General features: G+C 48.7%; 1 protein-coding gene across 12 annotated transcripts in view; it reads left to right on the top strand.

The window, feature by feature from the left end:
- Positions 1 to 17,500, top strand: part of Ebf3 (EBF transcription factor 3) — a 118,807-nt gene that overhangs the window by 67,148 nt on the left and 34,159 nt on the right. For 6 of the 12 annotated variants that reach the window (XM_042701389.1, XM_042701388.1, XM_042701391.1 and 3 more), the window contains 2 exons: positions 12,750 to 12,831; positions 15,958 to 16,075. In XM_042701389.1, coding sequence (XP_042557323.1) covers positions 12,750 to 12,831; positions 15,958 to 16,075 — 200 coding nt within the window. Of the gene's footprint in view, positions 1 to 12,749; positions 12,832 to 15,957; positions 16,103 to 17,500 lie in introns of all 12 variants that reach the window. The other 6 variants (XM_042701380.1, XM_042701390.1, XM_042701387.1 and 3 more) reach the window with 1 other exon arrangement.

Below are 17,500 nucleotides of genomic sequence, written 5' to 3'. Positions count from 1 at the left end.
AACTAATGGCACCTTGTCCTGAACTCTGACTTGTACAGGAATGGGGGTAGAGATGGAGGAAAAACACACCAGTTATTTTGGCGAAGCATAGCATTAGGACAAAGACAAAGAATAAAAAAAAATGTCTTCTGTATTTACTTGAAACAAATGAATGGTATCAGGTGAAAAATATCTGTCTGTGCTTGTTCAGATTTAAGGCCTACAAATTTGCACCTTATTCCAATTTCCTGCGTGCACTGGAGGAAGTGCGAATAGCTTATTCAGGGGTAGATTAATGCAAAAGAGCTGAGGGGGGACATAAATCTACAAGTAGTGACTTGTACCATCATGGAGGTGTAATGATTATCAAACTGGAATCAGGGCTCAGAGTATCAGCTTAACACAGAGAAAATTTGCTTGATGGGAGAGTATTAAAGTCATGCTATAATATATCCATATACTGTGACTAAATTTTATAGTTCATGAAGCATATTAGTATTACACTATATCCTGGTACATTCAAAAGGTGATTTCCATTTACATGCTCATTTTTCATGAAGATAAATATGACATGAATCATAATTTCCCTGAAGTAAATATTACAAATAATAAAATACTCAGGCAAGCAAGTTGAGCAATGACAGTAATGTTTTCCATTTGTATGGTAAGTGGCAAACCTTGTGGCCTATCAAGTAACAAATTGAATGTTTAATCTTTCTCCATGCAGATTGAGGATGGCAAAGTAGCAGCGGTCTCACAACAAATTGAGAGTCCTCTGGTGGCTCATGGAGTATCAGCTATGCTGCCTTCGGAGGCCAATAGAGGGTGTCAGCAGAGCTTTGTCAAAATACATCAGAAGCATGAAGTTGTAAAATTGCAATTTACAACAAAAAGACTTTGGGATAACAGGGAAATCTTAGGCATGCTAAATACATAGCAAATATTTAGAGAGGCCTTGTAAGCAATTTAAATATTGTTAGGGGAAGTTGCTTAGCATCTGTGGGGCATCCCAGAGGTAAAGAGAGGAGTGTATCCTATCAAATGGTAAATAGTTGATTCCGAATGATAAAAAGACTCTTTAGATACTAGCTGATGGGGTTAAACTAATTGGTCGAAGGTGGCTTAAAGCCATGCCCAATCAGGCTGGTGGCTGCCTACGCCACGCCCCTTTAGTGTAGTGTTGCTCTCAGCACCACGTGGTCTTTGAAGGGCTGTCGTCCAGCTTTGGAGTCTGTCTGGGTTTGCAGGAGTACTGGCACAGTGAGGGGCTGGGTGTCCGGTACCAAGCCGGCTCTTCCCACCCCTACCCTGGGTCTTGATGCTCTGGCCACAGTTCAGCATGTCCCATGAAGCTAGAAGATGTTTGTCCTGTTCAAATTTCTGCTCTGTATTAATTTTAAGTTGCAGCACCTGCACTGAAAGATGACATCACTAGCATTTTTATTAAGGATTTTATATGTGAAAAAATTTCACTATCAGAGTTCCCAGAGACTTCCCCAGTGGCTCGATCTGTGTGTCTGGGCCAGGGTAAGGACTCGGGCACACCACTGTACACTGTGCTGTTGTCTCTGTTCCTTGTGCCATTAGTGGGGCTTTTGACAATCAGGGACGTCCAGATTCTCCATAACCAAAAGGAGAAGGACAAAAAGGCTCCTGCTCGTTTTTCTTTTGACTTCAGCTGAGTGTGGGGGTCACTGAGGGGTGGAGGCAGGGCTGCCCTGTGTCCTGCGGAGCCTCTGCCCTTGCCATGAGTTCTGCAGAAGTGGCATCGGGGGAAAGTAAAGTTAAAGAGCGCCCCGTGTTCCTTCCCTCCCAACAGGACCAGTTCTTCGATTATTCATCCAAGTTGCTTTCCTGAACTCTTTTGACATCTGCATAAATTCTGAGGGAGGACAGGTAGTCATGAAAAGTGAGAGAAAGGGGTCACTTGCATCTTACCAGACGAGGGCAGGGATGAATGATGTGGGTGGCGCTAGGGATGCCTTGCTGGCCTGGCAAACCCCTATGGTGGGGGAGGCTGCAGAGATTTTGGCGGGTGGATCAAGCCCTTGGACAAGGAAATACCCAGAGTAGTGGGGTCAGCTAGGGGAGCTGGGACCATCCTGCTCCCAGAAATCTGGGTCCCACTAGGCTGCAAATGGAGTCACATCTGACCCTCCGTAGCATCTGTCAGCTCCCTGGTGGAGAAGCCCTCTAGTGGGAATGAGTGGGACTGCATGCCTGTGTCACCATCTCTGCCCACCCCATCCCAGCAAGAGGGCTGCAGGCATAGGAGCCAGTGGGCTTCCTTATGGACCATAGGATTAGCGGCAACATCTTTGTGCCCTGGGGCCTGCGATTTTAGTGCAAGCAGAGAGGTACCCAGCGTGACCTCCACAAAGGACGGTTAGGACTCTGGCCTGTCTGCTGGGCGGGAGCCGGTGGCCATCCCAGTTGTCTCCCCTCTTGGAAAGTTGCTCTTGAGAAGAATCCCTCTCCATCCGCTTCAGGGGGCTCCTGGGAGGCAGAAACTTCCCTGCCCACCTCTCTGTATCGTTCCTCTGGCCTGTATCCTGTCATCTGTACAGACCTGCTGTATGGTGGCTCACATGGGGGTTTTGATAATTTTCTACCTTTTTTTTTGTAATTGCAGAATCATAAAATATTTTAATTTCAAGGTTAGCAATTTTCTCTTGCATACTTAATTTATAATTAGCTGGTTTATAAACCTGTTCTGTGAATATAATTTTACTGTTGCCAAATGTTCTTCATGAATAATTAAGGGCAAATCCCTATTTATCAAATTATTAATATACCTAATAGCCTTGTTTTCATAAACAATGCATTGGAGTTGGATTTAAAGAAAATCTTCTCAGAGGGATCTTGTGTTGGGTTCCCACCGTGGCAGGCGGGCCCTGTTCTGGTGTCTGCACAGAGAGATACTTGTGCTGTGTTGGTGTCATGGCCCGGCCTTCTTTCTACCACAAAAGCACAGGTATCAGTAGCTGGACAAACACAATGCCTATTCACCAGTAGGCCCGGGCCTCCTTGGCCTGGCGAACAATGTTGCCATTTGTTCTAGCAGTTCACCAGGAGCATTTTCAGAGGAAATGTAACAGATGAAGCCATCCTTTCAAGCTTTAAAGGTCTGACTCTCCTGCCTTCCATCGGTAGTGCCTGGTTTTCAAAGTGAGGGCGGGAACTTGTACATGTGGCTCTGGCTACGTGGCCAGGGCCAGCCACTGTCCGTGGGCCTGGACCACGGAAGGGTCGGGCCCTGGGAAGAGCTGCACTTTAAGCTCTCAGAAATCTCCTCTGAGACAACAAACCTGCCCTCTCTCCCAGTACCAGGATTTAGACAGTTTCTGGAGAAGAGGGCTTTCGCGGCTGACCACCTGCCAATAGTTTGCACAGTTGAAGTACTAATCCAGAAATTCCTATAAACTAAACTTTGGCGGCAGTGCCCATACAAGTGTCCCCGGCGCACATAGGTTGGGCTGGTACCTGTGTGCTGCGGCCTCTGGGGACTGAGGATCCGCCGGGAGCATGGGGTGGGCATGCCAGCGGGCTGGCTCCTTTTGTGTTTGCTTATTACCCTGCACCAGGTTTCCAGTCAACACTTGGAGAGGAGACGAGGCCTCGGCCTCTCTCTGTGGGGCTGGCATGCAGGAGCCCAGTCGCCATGTGTGACTCCATGTGTATGATTCATTCCAGAGCAGTTTTAGTCCTCATAAAATATTCATTTTGGTTGTGCAGGGCCCTGTAATTGCCATCTCTCACCCTGAATTATTTATACCTTGCACAGACTGACAAAGCTTTGCCATGCGGCCCTGGATGAATCAGAAACACGGATCTTTGCTGCCAACTGCATTAGAGTCTCACAAAATACGGCCCAGCGTCACTCTGGGCTGCCTCATCTCTAAATCCAGCTTTTCTTGATTTGACATTTTCTTTACTCCTCCATTGTCTTAGTCAGGCAGAAAGGTTGCCTCTTCACTCTAAGCAGCAACCTTCGTGCTTGCATTATAGCCGCTGTGCTTGAGAGAACTAATGTATCTTTATTGCCCTTACTTCTTTATGCTCGGTAACAAGACAGCGCCCAGGCTCACTTTAGAGCCATATATTATACATTAGCGATAAAATGATGCAAATAGTCCTGAATACTCTTCAAACAGATAGCGGAGATCAGCTCGGATCAAGCTGCTTGTCACCCAAACAGAAAATAAAAGGTGACGTGTGAAGTTGGGCCCGGTGGCCGGCCCCCCAGCTGCAGGCTGGCCGCGGCAGGCCCAGGACTCGGGGTCCCCGGTGGGGCTGGGGACTCCTGTGGGCCTAGGAAGCATTCTGGGTTGCTTGCTTTCAGCACCCTGAATGCATCCCTTCTCCACTTGCCCCCTCCCTCGGCCTGTGCGCCCCCTGACTCCACACTGCAGTGAGGCCCCGGCTGACCGTTCCTCCTCCTAACCCAGCGCCCCGGACACCTCCTCCATCAGGGGACTGGAGCACGCGTCTCCCTGTCTGTCTCGGCTCTCACACTCCCTCCCCTGCCCCCCACCCTGCACGGTGAAAGCAGCTAGGAAGGAGGCTGTTGGAATCGCACGTGAAGAATTAGGCAGGCTCTGTTAATGTGAAGCCAGCACTGGCACAAGAAAGCGAAGCTCTCCCAGAGCCCTCCTGAAACCAGACAGAGCAAGAGCAAGACCAAAAGCGCAACCCAGTCAGCTAAGGGTGTCTGTGGCTCTTGTTTCTAAGCAGAGACAACAATGATCTACAAAGATTCCAGGGAAAAACTCCCGAGTACCATAGGGCTACTGAAGAGATTAGGCCAGGGGTATTCCAGCCAGAGCCGAACAGTGTCGTGGGGAGCTGAGCAGGGCTTACCATGACTTGAACACCTTAGTCCTTCCTTCCCAGCTGCAGAAAGAGATTAATTTATGGCTCCTGGCTCATCAACAAAGGGAGGTGAAGAGAGAGGGCTCGGTGCTGTTCCAAGTAATGGATGTCCTGTACACACATTTCTCTTGTATATGTTGACACACAGGAGTAATGAAGCTAAGGCTTTGCGGCACATGTGCCCCTCATTAAGCTGCATTACCTGCATTAAAACTAATAATTGCCACTCAGAGCTGTGCTCCCATTAATCATTTATAATGTTTTAATAAGTTTTTAATCAGGACCTAAAAGGCTAGAGAGAGCTGGCATAGGCAGGTTCGACACCGATTTTCTCACACATGCATAGGCTTGATTTAAAATGTGATTTTTTAAATTAATAATTCAGCCTACGAAGAGGATAGTTCTTAATTAAGCAAGCTGCCATGGATGGGGGAAATGTACATGGGAGCAGGAAAAGATTAACAAGACCTTTCCCACTTAGAGGCTAGAAAGTGATACAGCAGCAGCAGCAGGAGCTATCCGACTCCAGTTTCGTGTTGGTTTTGAGAACAGGCTCTGTGGCTGGTAGCAGAGAGAATGGCCAGACTAATGTTGCTGTTATCTTCAGATTCCTTCAAGTGTCCCCCAAAAAGGGGTGGTGGGAGAGGCTTGAAAGCCCAAGTCTGGAAAAGCACAGGCGCGTAATCTCTGCACAACCTGTAAGTCTCCCTCGGAGCTGGCAACAAGTCAGGGGTGCATCTGATGTGAGCCAAGTGATGCTGGCATTTTTCTTAAGTAAGGAGCTTCGTGATCAGAGCTGGCAAATAGAGCAGTGTCCAGAGGGAGAGAGGAAGCTGTTTTAATGAGCCCGCAGCGAAAGACAAAATACAGACTGATTGACAGGGCTAGTGATCTGCTGGGGAAATACTGTCAATGCTGCGTCGCCCATTAGAAATAGAGAAATAGGTAAGGGGGGAAAAGGAGAGATAGGCACTTGAAACGAGAGCCCCGGCGTAAATACAGTGCACTTCACATTTCCTTTGTGTTGTGCAGTTGACTTCTTTTAAACAGATAACCTTATCAAAACTATCACGAAATATCAGGAACCGTTAGAGAAAACACTAACTAGAATGCTGACAGCCAGCTGAGGAGGGCAGCCGACAAAGCGCGGAACTCAGGATACGTTTGCTTTTGAGAGTGTCTACCTGCATCGTACTTATCTGAACACATTAAAACCACCCGGAAAAGTTTAATGCGAGTCACACCAATTCCTCCAAACGGAGCGCTTGGCACGGGGTCTGCTAAGGGAAGTGGGTTTTGAGCTGGCCAGCAAAACCATTAAATCCCATCAGATCTCTTTGGCATCATTTTAATGAGAATCATTGCAAAAGTCCAAGATCACGGTATCTATAAGTGCCTCTTGACAGCCGCTGCTGGAATTGTGATGGAAAGAAAAACCATTATAGCAGAAATTTAGCGATAAGACTCTTTGGAGGGACGGTGGGGCCTGGCGTGGCTCTAGACCGCAAAGGGTTAATTTTCTAAACCTAATAATGTTCGATAGTGAGGTATTTGTCAGGAGATAAAGAAGTGATAGAATCTGGGAAGCGGGTCCCTTGGCGATTGTAGAACAAATATTGTTAATGCGGTGTGGTTACTACATCCAAGGGAAGTAAAATAGCTCGAGTCCACTGGAGACGGGTTCTGCCACACTAGAGCAAGAATCCCCAGACAAAGGCCAGTAATTGTTGAACTACAAGTCAAGCCGAGGATATTCCCAAATCCTTCCACATCTGCATTCCCCTGCAGGGTGTCACGTGTGCCTGGGGAACACCTCCCGTGGAGAATGGGTCCCTCTAGGTGTGTGTGTGGGGGTGGGGGGGTGGTCAGGCCACTGCAACCTCTGGCCTGGGGTGTGTGTGTGGGGGTGGGGCGGGGCGGGGTTAGGTCAGCAGAGGACGTCTGGCCCGACTGTAAAACTCGGGGCCTGTGGCCCTTCCCCCCTCCCCACGATGACGTCATGCAGACACTACAAGTATATCAGCCCCGTAACTTGAAATGTACAAGAATTGAATAAGTCTGGTGTTAAAGCAATTTGTCATGGCATATTTGAAGAATAAATCAGACTAATGGAGCAGATTTTCCCTTCCGTATGGCAGTGCAGAACGTGAGCCCAGTCATCGCTAATGGCAAGAGTGAGAGAAAAAGAGAGGCTGACATTAAGACCCTCGCATTTTGGAAACCCGATACGTATTGACCTGTGTACTGTCTTAGTGCACAGATCTGATGTCAGCAGAATGTAGTCGTGTATAGGAACTGCTCATTACCGGTTTTGTGAGGGAAGCACATTGTCTCTGAAGCACCCAGACCCGATCGGCTAGAATTGCTCAGTAATCAATACTCCAGCGACTGATGACCGGGCGCGCACACACCACAGCTGCGGCCACTGCTTTCAGGGACTTCCCAGTAATTAGCAGGGACCTGGAGAATCACTCCACGGCCACTCTCTTATCAGTCAGGGAAAAGTCTCTTAAAGGCTCTATCTTTTAATTTGGCTCTTAACTATTTCGTTTCAGTAGCAGGTAGGGGGCACAGCCGTGGCTGCGCCCGGAGCCGCAGGGAGGCACTCCTGTGATCTTCTTGGCGTGGGGATGTTTTTTGCTAACTGAAGTGAAATTGATATCATATGAAATTAACCGTGTGGGAAGAGAACAATTCCGTGGCATTTGGCACGCTCACGAGGTGGTGGGGCCAGCAGCCTCTCTAGCTGCAAGTGCTTTCTTTACCCCACAAAGGAAGTGCTTTTCCTTGTTCTCCTTTGCCCAGCCCTAGCGTCTCCTGTGCCTTGTCTTATCCAGGCCATTATGTATTAAAGTAGTAGCCACTTAAAGACACAAGACAGGTCTGGATGGGGTTCTGTGCAGCCTCCTGGAACTTCGCATCCTGCCAGGACACCACGGTTCACACGTGAAGGCGCTGGGGTTTTGATTGGTGATCTGGGGGCTTAGCCCACTCTCCTCTGGGCGTGCTGCTTATTAAGAGATCCACGTTTAAACTGAAAAGCCAGCCCCTCCCCTGCCCCATCCCGTGAAGGACACCTTAGATTTGTTTCATTCCTGACTGGGATTGCCCATATTCCCTGCGACTTGAGGGCCCGAGGCAGGATCAGCCGGGGCTGGCGTGGGGCGCAGGAGGATTTGTGAGAAGCCGCAGCTCTTTCCGTGAGTGCGGCCATTTAACCTGCTGGAGAGGCCAGAGCACCTCACAGTCACCCGGAGGAGCCACCAGCCGAGGTCATGCCTCGCGGCGCTCCGTGGCTCAGTCTCCAAGCCCTGGCAAACCAGGCTCGGGACAGTGTAGACCAACCAGTCAGAAACCAAAAATAAATCCCCACAGACAGGCAGGCCAGCGAGAGAAAGAGAGAGAGAGAGAGAGAGGGGGGGGAGGGAGAGGGAGAGGGAGAGGGAGAGCGCGCCACGTGCAAGACGCACACAATCAAAACGGCTCCAAGTTCCGTGTTGCTCCTCAGTCACCAGGGTGCGCCCTGGAAGCCCGCTGCATTTCTAAGGAGACGATCTATTTCTCCTTTGACCAGAGGGAAAGAAATCATTATTGCATGATTAGTGGCTTCAGTTAGGTAAAAACAGCAGTGTCAGGGCGGGTGGTGAGGATGACTTGTATTAATTACCTAACGCTTGCTGGCAGGACGGTTTTATCAGTGGCTTGGCCACTGGCGGCTGCAATCCTTGATGGAAGGGCTGAGCTCCGAGCTGCCTGGGAGGAGGAAGGACCGGACCGTGTCAGGGATGCATCTCATCAGCTTTTTTCTGACAAACCAAATTCATTCCTTATGTAATTGATAACGGCCTCAGCCAATTATTTCACACATTACAATACACAGAGGCCCCCTTTACAGGTTTTGCAGGGCTGTAATTAGCTATGCTAATATCCCCTTTATTGGCCCTAATATTGCTCAACACCTTTTGCCATCCTGGAGCTCACTAGAGCCCCATGGTCTGTCAGGACCGCTGATTATTGAGAAGGATAGCTTTAATCAAACATAATTGCAGTTAATTTTTCTCTCCTGCGCTCTGTTGCCAGCGTCTAATGCCACGGACTCCTTGATATTCCATTAAATTACAATTAAACAGCCTCCTTTGTCTCTGATTGTCCTGAACAACACCACAAAGTTCTGTAGCCATTTAAAGGAGGGCTGTTTGGTCCTAATTGCCTACTGGCTCACAAAGGGCCAATTTACACAATACCCATGTAGAATTTAAACAGTTCATAATGTAATGGATATTACACAGGAGCCTAACACTACAATTAAAATGATTTTCATCAGATAGAGAAGCTCTGGTTAATCAGCTTCATAAAAGTAAATATAAATGAACTAATTCATAGCTTAAACACACAGAAACGGAACAGACTTTGAAATTAGTTACTGCCGTGGGGGCCTGCCCTTATCCTGCGATACCGACACTGGGCTCTGGCGAAATTGGCAGATACCGTTATCTGTTCTAGTGTCGTTTGAAATACCTTCATCCCTCGGTCGCCCCGTGCTTACGTTAGCTCCCAATTTGCTTGCTGGGAGCTGATACTAATGTCACGGAGACAACACTCCCAACTTTCTTCGCTGGATATAGGCGGCCAGGGCTCCATTGCAGCAGAATTGTCTCAGCAGGAAGGCAGGTCTGAGGATTTCCAGCAAGAACCCAAGCGATCAGGACTGGCTCTCTGCCCCTCCTCCCTTGTCTGTCCCTCCCAGGCAAGGGCCTGATGCGTCCCAGCCCATTGCCATAGGACGCTCAGGAGGTGGAGAGAGCCTTCCAGGACCAGTCCTCCCAAGAGGCATCAAGAACACCTGCCCCAGGGCTTCTGCTTGCCGCAGAAGGGGGAACCCCACTTCCAGAGAGGCAGGATCCCACCTTCCCTCCTGCTGACCATCCTGAGAACTTTCCCGGATCTCACGAGCTGCTCCAAGTGGAATATCACCAGGGAGCAGGGGTGTGGGGCAGTTTATCTTTAGCTGCTGTCTTCTCCTCTGCCTGCGAGAAACAAGTAAATAAAGCCCATATTTCAAGCTTGATTTACTCTCGTGCCTACTGTGAAAGATGATGACTCTTTAGGGAAATAAAGATAGGGTCAGGGAATTAGTACACATAATGGTCATTTTGGTGTCGGGCCGGCAGATGTAAGAGAAACACCGTACACAATTAAGCATAATGTACTAATGACAGGTTAGAATTTTTATCACCTCTTTGCGATCAGGCAGCAAATCCATGGTTAGCAGTAATAAAGAGTTTATTGGTGCCAAAGATTTTCTGACATAGGAAGGATTTTTCCTTTCATAACAAGAGAATTAAATCCTTTGTGTACTAGACTCTGAAAGTGAGATATGTAAAGTGGTTGTCAGATATTTCTTAGGAAAAAGCCAATTAAAGGGTAATTGAGTAAAGGATGAGAATTACCATTTAACGTCACATGTCGGGCATTCAATTTTCTACCCCCTCCCCTCCTCCCCAAACACCACATCGGTGCACCTTGCGGAACATTTTCCTGGTGGAAGCCCATCCACTGAGAGCGTGGTGCCAGGCTGCCAGTGCCGCCGCTCCACCCACGAGGGCTGCATTGAACTCCTTCATTAAAGAGGAGTCACTGCAAGAGTCAGAAACAAAAAACAAAACCAAAGGCACCAGCAGCCCTCTCCTGGATCTGGGCGGAGTCCGTGACTTGGGCGTTGTTTGTTTACTCTTGTGTCATCAGGAGCAGAGTTCTTGACAGGGGTCCTGCACCCCACCGATGCTCACTGCAGACCTCAGGTGCTTCCACTGACATTGCAGTTTGGAAAGAAGAGAGAGAGAGAGAGAGAGAGAGGGCAGGGGAGGGACTATGGGTGAACACATGTTCATATGTGTGCCTGCTTCTCGAACCCCATCATTCTCAGTGGGTTTAGGGTTTGTCCCCCGTGTTTGTTCTGTGGTTTCAAGCTGATGTTCGTTAGGACCCCAGGATGCCCAAGTCCGGCTCTCAGGGCTGTTGCAGGGCTGTTCAGGATACCTTCAGACTGCTTGGCTGTCTTGGTGGTAAAAGGACAAACGGGCTAAAAAGACATCAAGGAATTTAAAGCAACCTCCTCTGGAGTTGAGGAGGGGCCGGGGCTGGGGGGTGGGGGGAGGGGGGAGGAGAAATCTTTCATTTCACGAAAAAAGCCACCGTGGTGGGCCCCCGTGCAGGTACCTTTGCGGATGAGCAGCTTCTCGGCCGGCGCCTGCTCAGATTAGCCGGGTGGTAATGTGGGGATAATTGCACCGGGTGGCTGTCCCTGAAGTGAAAACCTAATTGCCTGACAGGACGATAACTTTGTGGCGCCCTCACCTTGTTAGGCCCTTTCTGATGCAGTTCAAATGCAGGGTGGCCGCAGGTGCGCCTAATTTACCTCGCTGCAGAACGCGTGGAGTTTAATTGCGCAGTGGTTGTTAGGAAAAATTGGTGGGTGGAATATCAAGTGAGTTGCTCCAGCTGATGGCAGATGGTGTTAAGAGCATTGTGAGCTAAGTGTAGAGGTGAGGTGAGTTAATAAAAGATGTAAATTCTAGCCTAAAATAGTGAGGACCGGGGTATGTCAGAAAATTTAATTAAACGGCCACTCTTCTTTCGCCATCAGTGGGATTTTCTTCTGCCAGGCTGGAGTCTTCTAGGATGTGTTGGAAATGCCATTAGAGAAACGAGTCTTAGGTCGATGGAGTCTTTTTTTTTTTTATTTTCTCATATTTTAAGAAAAAAGATTTGCCAGCATGGACTCTTGGACATGAGAGGTGGAAATCGTGGAGAACTTCATAAAACTTGAACCACCGACAAGTGGTCACATGGAAATTTGGGAGGACGCAGTGGGTTTGTGTGTAGCCTTGCCGGCCAGGACACTGAGGAGTGCAGGGCCCGCCCTTAACCCAGGTGCTGTGGCCTCTGCAGGCAGATGCACATCTTGTGCAGGGCCGAGGGCCTCTGTTCCCATGGCTGGGCACACACACACACACACACACACACACACACACACACACACACACACACACACACACACACACACACACACACACACACACACACACACACACACTCCCTCAACACCCTGTCAGGATCCTTGACTTCCTGCCATAGAACACGACAAGGCAAGGCATGGAGGCACTGGAACTAGCTCCCGGGCCGGCCTTGTCACCTCCTGCTTGAGTGCGTGCCTGCTACTGCCTACTCTGCCTGGGGAAGTTTCATAACCACATCAAGAATCAATGGCTGAAAACACATGAAGACCATACCCAGATATCACTGTAGCTGCAAAACCCACTTCTTTAAGAGTTAACATCTACTGTGACTTCTAAGGATCTGTCTTTATGACATGTGTGTGTCCGGGCTGGGATGGCCCCGGCTGAGCTGGGCTTTCCAGCTGAGGTGGCACAGAGCCAGTGAAGGGTCAATCTTCATAAACAGCATTTTTTTTAAAAGTACAGATTTGTTTTGGGGCATACCTATGCTCAAACAAAAGAAATCATGGGTTGTTTGTCCAAAATACACATTTAATTAGGCATCTTGCATTTTTACTGGCTGAAGCTGGCTTCCCTATAGAGGGTGGTTAATGGTCAGTCCGTCACTCATGCAAAGACCCAGGTCTGAAATGGCCTGTCAGAAAGTCACAGATGTTATTATGGAGCTTGGAAATCCACAGTGTTAGACAACTGTGAGGGTCGCTCTGTTACACAGGGATATCTTACATAGGCTGATGGGCCAGAGCCCTGCCCAACTGTCCCTTGGCGTCCCTCAACATTGCCCCCTACAGGAAACTTGCCACAGTGGGTGGGGTGTCCTTTGCTGGAGTGTCTCTCGTGTGATCCAACCCTAACCGAGTGCTCTCTGTGTGTTTGCAGGTTCTTTCTGAAGTTCTTCCTCAAGTGCAATCAGAACTGCTTGAAGAATGCAGGCAACCCTCGGGACATGCGGAGGTTTCAGGTATACCTGCCGCGTGTGCCCGCGCCTCCTGCAACGGCTCTTCTGGGGAACTGGAATTCTTTGGTTTTGCCCTTGTTCGGAAGGCAACTTTTAGTCTTCCGAGGGATAGTAGCAAACCAGATTTGGGTCAGTTGGTAGACTAGGGTAAACAGAACGCCTTAAAAATGACCTGGTATTTCCACGCTACCGGTTCTCGTCATGGCTCACCACCACAACCTGAATGAGCTGTGCTTTGCTGACTCAGCCACGCTGAATGTCTTTGTGGGATTGGCCTTAGTGAGAGGGAGGAAACGGTGGTGGAACCTTTTGGGTTTACTGGAGGTCTTTAGCCTCCTTTGGAAAGGGCACATTCCAGAATATTCTCCTACAGCTTCCTCTTCCTCCCCCCAAGTTCTGTGGTGTCTGACTTCCCGAGTTCAACGCCAAGCTGCTAGGCAGTTCCTGGACCCGGGTGAGGTCCTGTTCCTCATAGCCATGGAGGATTTTCAACTGCAAAGGAGAGAGTTGCTGGTTGAGTTCTCGGATTAGTTATATGAAAGTTAACATTGTTGCTTGCTTATGAATGATCAGGGGCTGTCCATGCCCCACCACAGAGTTGAGCAGCAAGCGGAAGTGCCCGACACCTTGCATGGGTTAGTGAGCGATTCTCACTTGGATGTGGGCTCTGTCTCCATCAGGGGGCTCACACGTTGGCAGGGATGTCATGTGTGTATCAGCCCTTCACGGAAGTACGCTGTCTCCCACCCATCTGGCTGCCCAGGGAGGATGGCCCCCGCAGGCTACCCCACAGTGGCCTTCGTGGCTGGAGTTAGCATTTCTTGCAGACTCTTGGGCCTGCTCCCATTTTTCATGCACAGGCTCCATGGGGCCTGGGCGATATCGATCCCTCTAAGCAGAGTGTAGGTCGCAGCGGGCAGCCCGAAGGGCCACGTCCTCTTTGTCTCACTTACGACCCAGCACAGCATCAATCACGGCCATCTCATGGGGTACCGTGGGGCCTGTGTGGGTGGGTGGGACTTCCTCTGGCCTCCTGACGAGGCTCCCTCCTCTCAGCAGGTGGAACTTGGTTGAGGAACATGTCAGGCCTCACACACGTGTGCAGCTGGTCTCACGGTCACAGCCAACACCTTCCCAGGCGGAAATCAAACAGCCAGTTTACTTTCTCGGTGCTGCTGTTTTCCCCTGGCAGCTGACCTATGTATATAGACGACAGAGCAATGACAATGTCTTTTTTTGTTTTCTATTTTGATTTTTACCTTGTCTTATTTCTTTACCATATTGTGGCCAAGTCTCTGCCTCCGTATTGGTCAGGTATCTGTATCACACACAGATGAATGGCTCCTGGAGCTCCTTCCACACCAAGAGTAGGGCTTGCAGGTAGGCCTCAGGAGGGCAGTGGGCAGTGAGCACCTTGTGGTCTCCAGGCAGAGAGGGCCAGACTAACAAGCAGCACCAAAATGGCAAGGTAGCTGTCCCCCTGCCAGTTCCGAAGACAGTGCCAGCGTGCCGGAGCCTGAGAGAGGCCGGGGAAGCCGGGACTGGACTGCCCGGCAAGTGACCAGTACTGGGAGCTGTGGTTCTGCTGGAGACGAGTTCCGTTCACGGGGCCCGGTGTTGGGGCGGCTTCTGCTACCCTGCCAAGCCTGAGGGCAGGGGGCCAGGGCAGTACGAACCAAAACCCCAGTCACACACATTCATGCAAAAGTGTGCAGCTTTGGCTTCTCTTTTGTCCTCAACGTATTTATTTTTGTCTTTAATCACTTCTATTCGTTAATTTTTAAAAATTACTTCATTAGTCTCATTTATTAATAGATTTTTCTCTTAGAGAAGCTCCACATCTGTATCAAAAAATTCTACAGTGGGTTTAGCATGCTCTCTGCTCTGCCCGGTGGCTCTCCCCAGAGTTGGCCTGTTATTCAGATACTTGGTACAATGCACACACCTCGCCCTGAAGCCCTACTGTTGGTTAGTGCACAGGAGGGAGGGGCTCTGTAGCCTTGGCTTTTGCCTTCCGGTCACTTCTTCCCTGACCCATGCTTGCAGGTGCTGCCCGCTAGGTCTACCTTAGCTGTGACCTGTGTCAGGTCTCTCCTTCTTCAAATCCAGACTGAAGCCCCAGGCAGGATCCTGCTGAAAGGCCCAGGTTAAATCTGAGCTTCCGTCTTTACTGCTCCAACCATGTGGCAGTAACACAGCACACCAGCTACAGAGAAATGTCAAGGTCAGGTTGTACCTGCTGTTTCCTGGCTCTGTAAGGGGTGCTCGTTACAAGACCACCTGGGGAACCTAGGTGTGTCTGGCACAAGCTAGGTGGTACCCTAAGGTGGGCCGCTTGTCATGATCTCCTGAGAGGTAGCTGAGAGTTTTGACAGGCCTGAGCTTCCCCTTCTCCCTGTTCTCTCTCTGGAACCGGGGGGCTAGAATGGAAGTGGCTCCAGTGTCTAGGGTCCTTGGCCACCTTTCAAATGAACTTGAGAACAGATACTTTTCCTGGATTGAAAGTGTTTCCACTATTCAAATTCAACTTGGTCTTTTCAGATGCAAAAATGTTCATTACCAGACATTAAATGTAATTGTAAAATTGACCCAAGGATCATTTGGTGATAGAATGTGGGGAGTGGGAAGGGAGGGCCCTGATTTATGAAGCCTTTTTTGGGCTACTCTGAATCCTCACAGCTCTTCAAGGGAGGCTGGTCTCAAGTGAACTAATTTAAATTAGATAAACTATCTAATCAATACATGAGCAGATCAATCAAAACAGAGGCTTTCAAATGAGTGGCTAGAGGGGTGTTTCTGAAGCTAATGGCTAGAAGAATATTTCTCTGAATTGAATTCACTTGTTAGCATAATAAGAGATTAAACCGTAATTAGTAGAGCGGGTTTTTGAAAAGAAGCAGTCTTGAGTCAAAACAACCCACCCCCATTAGCCAAAACAACGACAACAACAACAACAAAAAACAACCAAACCAAAACAAAACACCCTGTGAGTGGCTGCAGTCAGGGAGAGTTTCCAGGAACGGGAAGTTTTCCTCTGCTCTGCAGGTTTGAGCTAGCTTTTTATCTTGCCTACCAGTGCCCGTGCTTTCCTTTGCCAACTCCATTTTCAAATCCGCTTCATCTTCACAGGTTGTTGTATCGACAACAGTCAACGTGGACGGCCACGTGCTGGCTGTGTCTGACAACATGTTTGTGCACAACAATTCCAAACACGGGCGGCGGGCCCGCCGCCTAGACCCGTCAGAAGGTACGGCCCCTTCTTATCTGGACAATGGTAGGCACATGCTACATGTATTTTTTTTTTTTAAATTTGCAATGCTTCTTTTTCTTTGCACCATCCTTTATGTTGGTTCATGTGGGGTTCATGAGTCTTCCCACTCACTCCCCATTGAGGCGTGGGCTGGGCAGGCTTCCTCTTCCTTTATTGGACAGCTCTGCTTTGTGCTCACCTCATCTGCCATAGCCTTCATGTTATTGGTTTGTTTCTAAGCTTTCTTTTCTTGCAGTGTTTCTAGCAGTTTTATTTCTTTGGTTTTATTTGGCTTGTTAGAAGCTCCATCCAGAAGCTCATTCCCAAATACTTGGTGCATGCTTTAGTGGGTGATGGTAACCTGGTCCAGCCAGCTCAGGAGGGACTATGAGGATCAATTTCTGTCCTTCGATGATGTATACCTGCATGTGTGTGTATGTGTGTGTATGTATGCGCACGCGTGTGAACGTGCACCTGCACAGTAGGGAGGTGAGAATAAAGCATTTTGCCAAATGCTTCCAACTGAGGGACTGTTTGCATTACTTGCTAAGTGAGGAGGACTCCTGAAAGAGTGGCTGGAGGGAGGAAGGTTCTTGGACATCAAGCACTCAGGCTTGGTAGACCTTACACCAAGCCGTCTGGCTTCCTGCTTCCTGCTTCTGTAGTTCCTACAACTTACTTGTCCTCTGTAGACGATGACCCATTTCCTCTAACAGACATCTCAAAATATTTGCAAGACTCTCAGGATTCCAACAAGAATCCTGAGGAAGCAACATGAGTTTTTTTTAAATGAATTACAAACAAAACAGCATGATGGAATCTTTTAGAGCAAAGAACCCATAAAACTAAACAGTTTTAAGACAAATCCTCTATCTGTCTGAAGGTGGTGGATTCAAGAGCCACCCATAAAGCCGGCAGACACATACACAGGGAAATGAATGAAGCATGCACAGATTATCAGAATGAAATATGACTCCGACATAAAAACTGAAAGACAATTTATGAATCTGCTGTGGTCCACAAAAATAAACTAATTTGTTTTTCTACATTAATGACTAAGGTATAAGAGAACAAAAATATAATAATTAAAGGTCGCCTTGAGCACCAGAGTCATTAGAGTCTGTGACGTATTGTTTATCTCCTTCCTATGCACCGAAGGTAGGTGTGTGTTTTGCTTAGCAACCATCACTAATGAGGATCACAATTAAGAAGGTTGCGTCCCCAGTCCTCAGTTCCTTCTTTCCCTGGAGAGCTAAAGCTCGCAACACGATTGGCTCAAGGAGGACTCCTCAGCCTCTGGTGCTAGGTTGTCGTCTGAGTCCAAAATCAGCCGCCTCTAATGAGCTATTATGATCTGAGCAAAGTACAAGTATTTATTTTTATAAGTAGCATGAAAAAAGCATTTGACTGTAAGCAGAACAT

The sequence above is a fragment of the Dipodomys spectabilis genome, unplaced genomic scaffold (assembly GCF_019054845.1).
Source record: "Dipodomys spectabilis isolate Male_0828 unplaced genomic scaffold, ASM1905484v1 ptg000289l, whole genome shotgun sequence".
Lineage (NCBI taxonomy): Eukaryota > Metazoa > Chordata > Mammalia > Rodentia > Heteromyidae > Dipodomys > Dipodomys spectabilis.
This window is presented reverse-complemented; position numbering and strand designations above follow the sequence as displayed.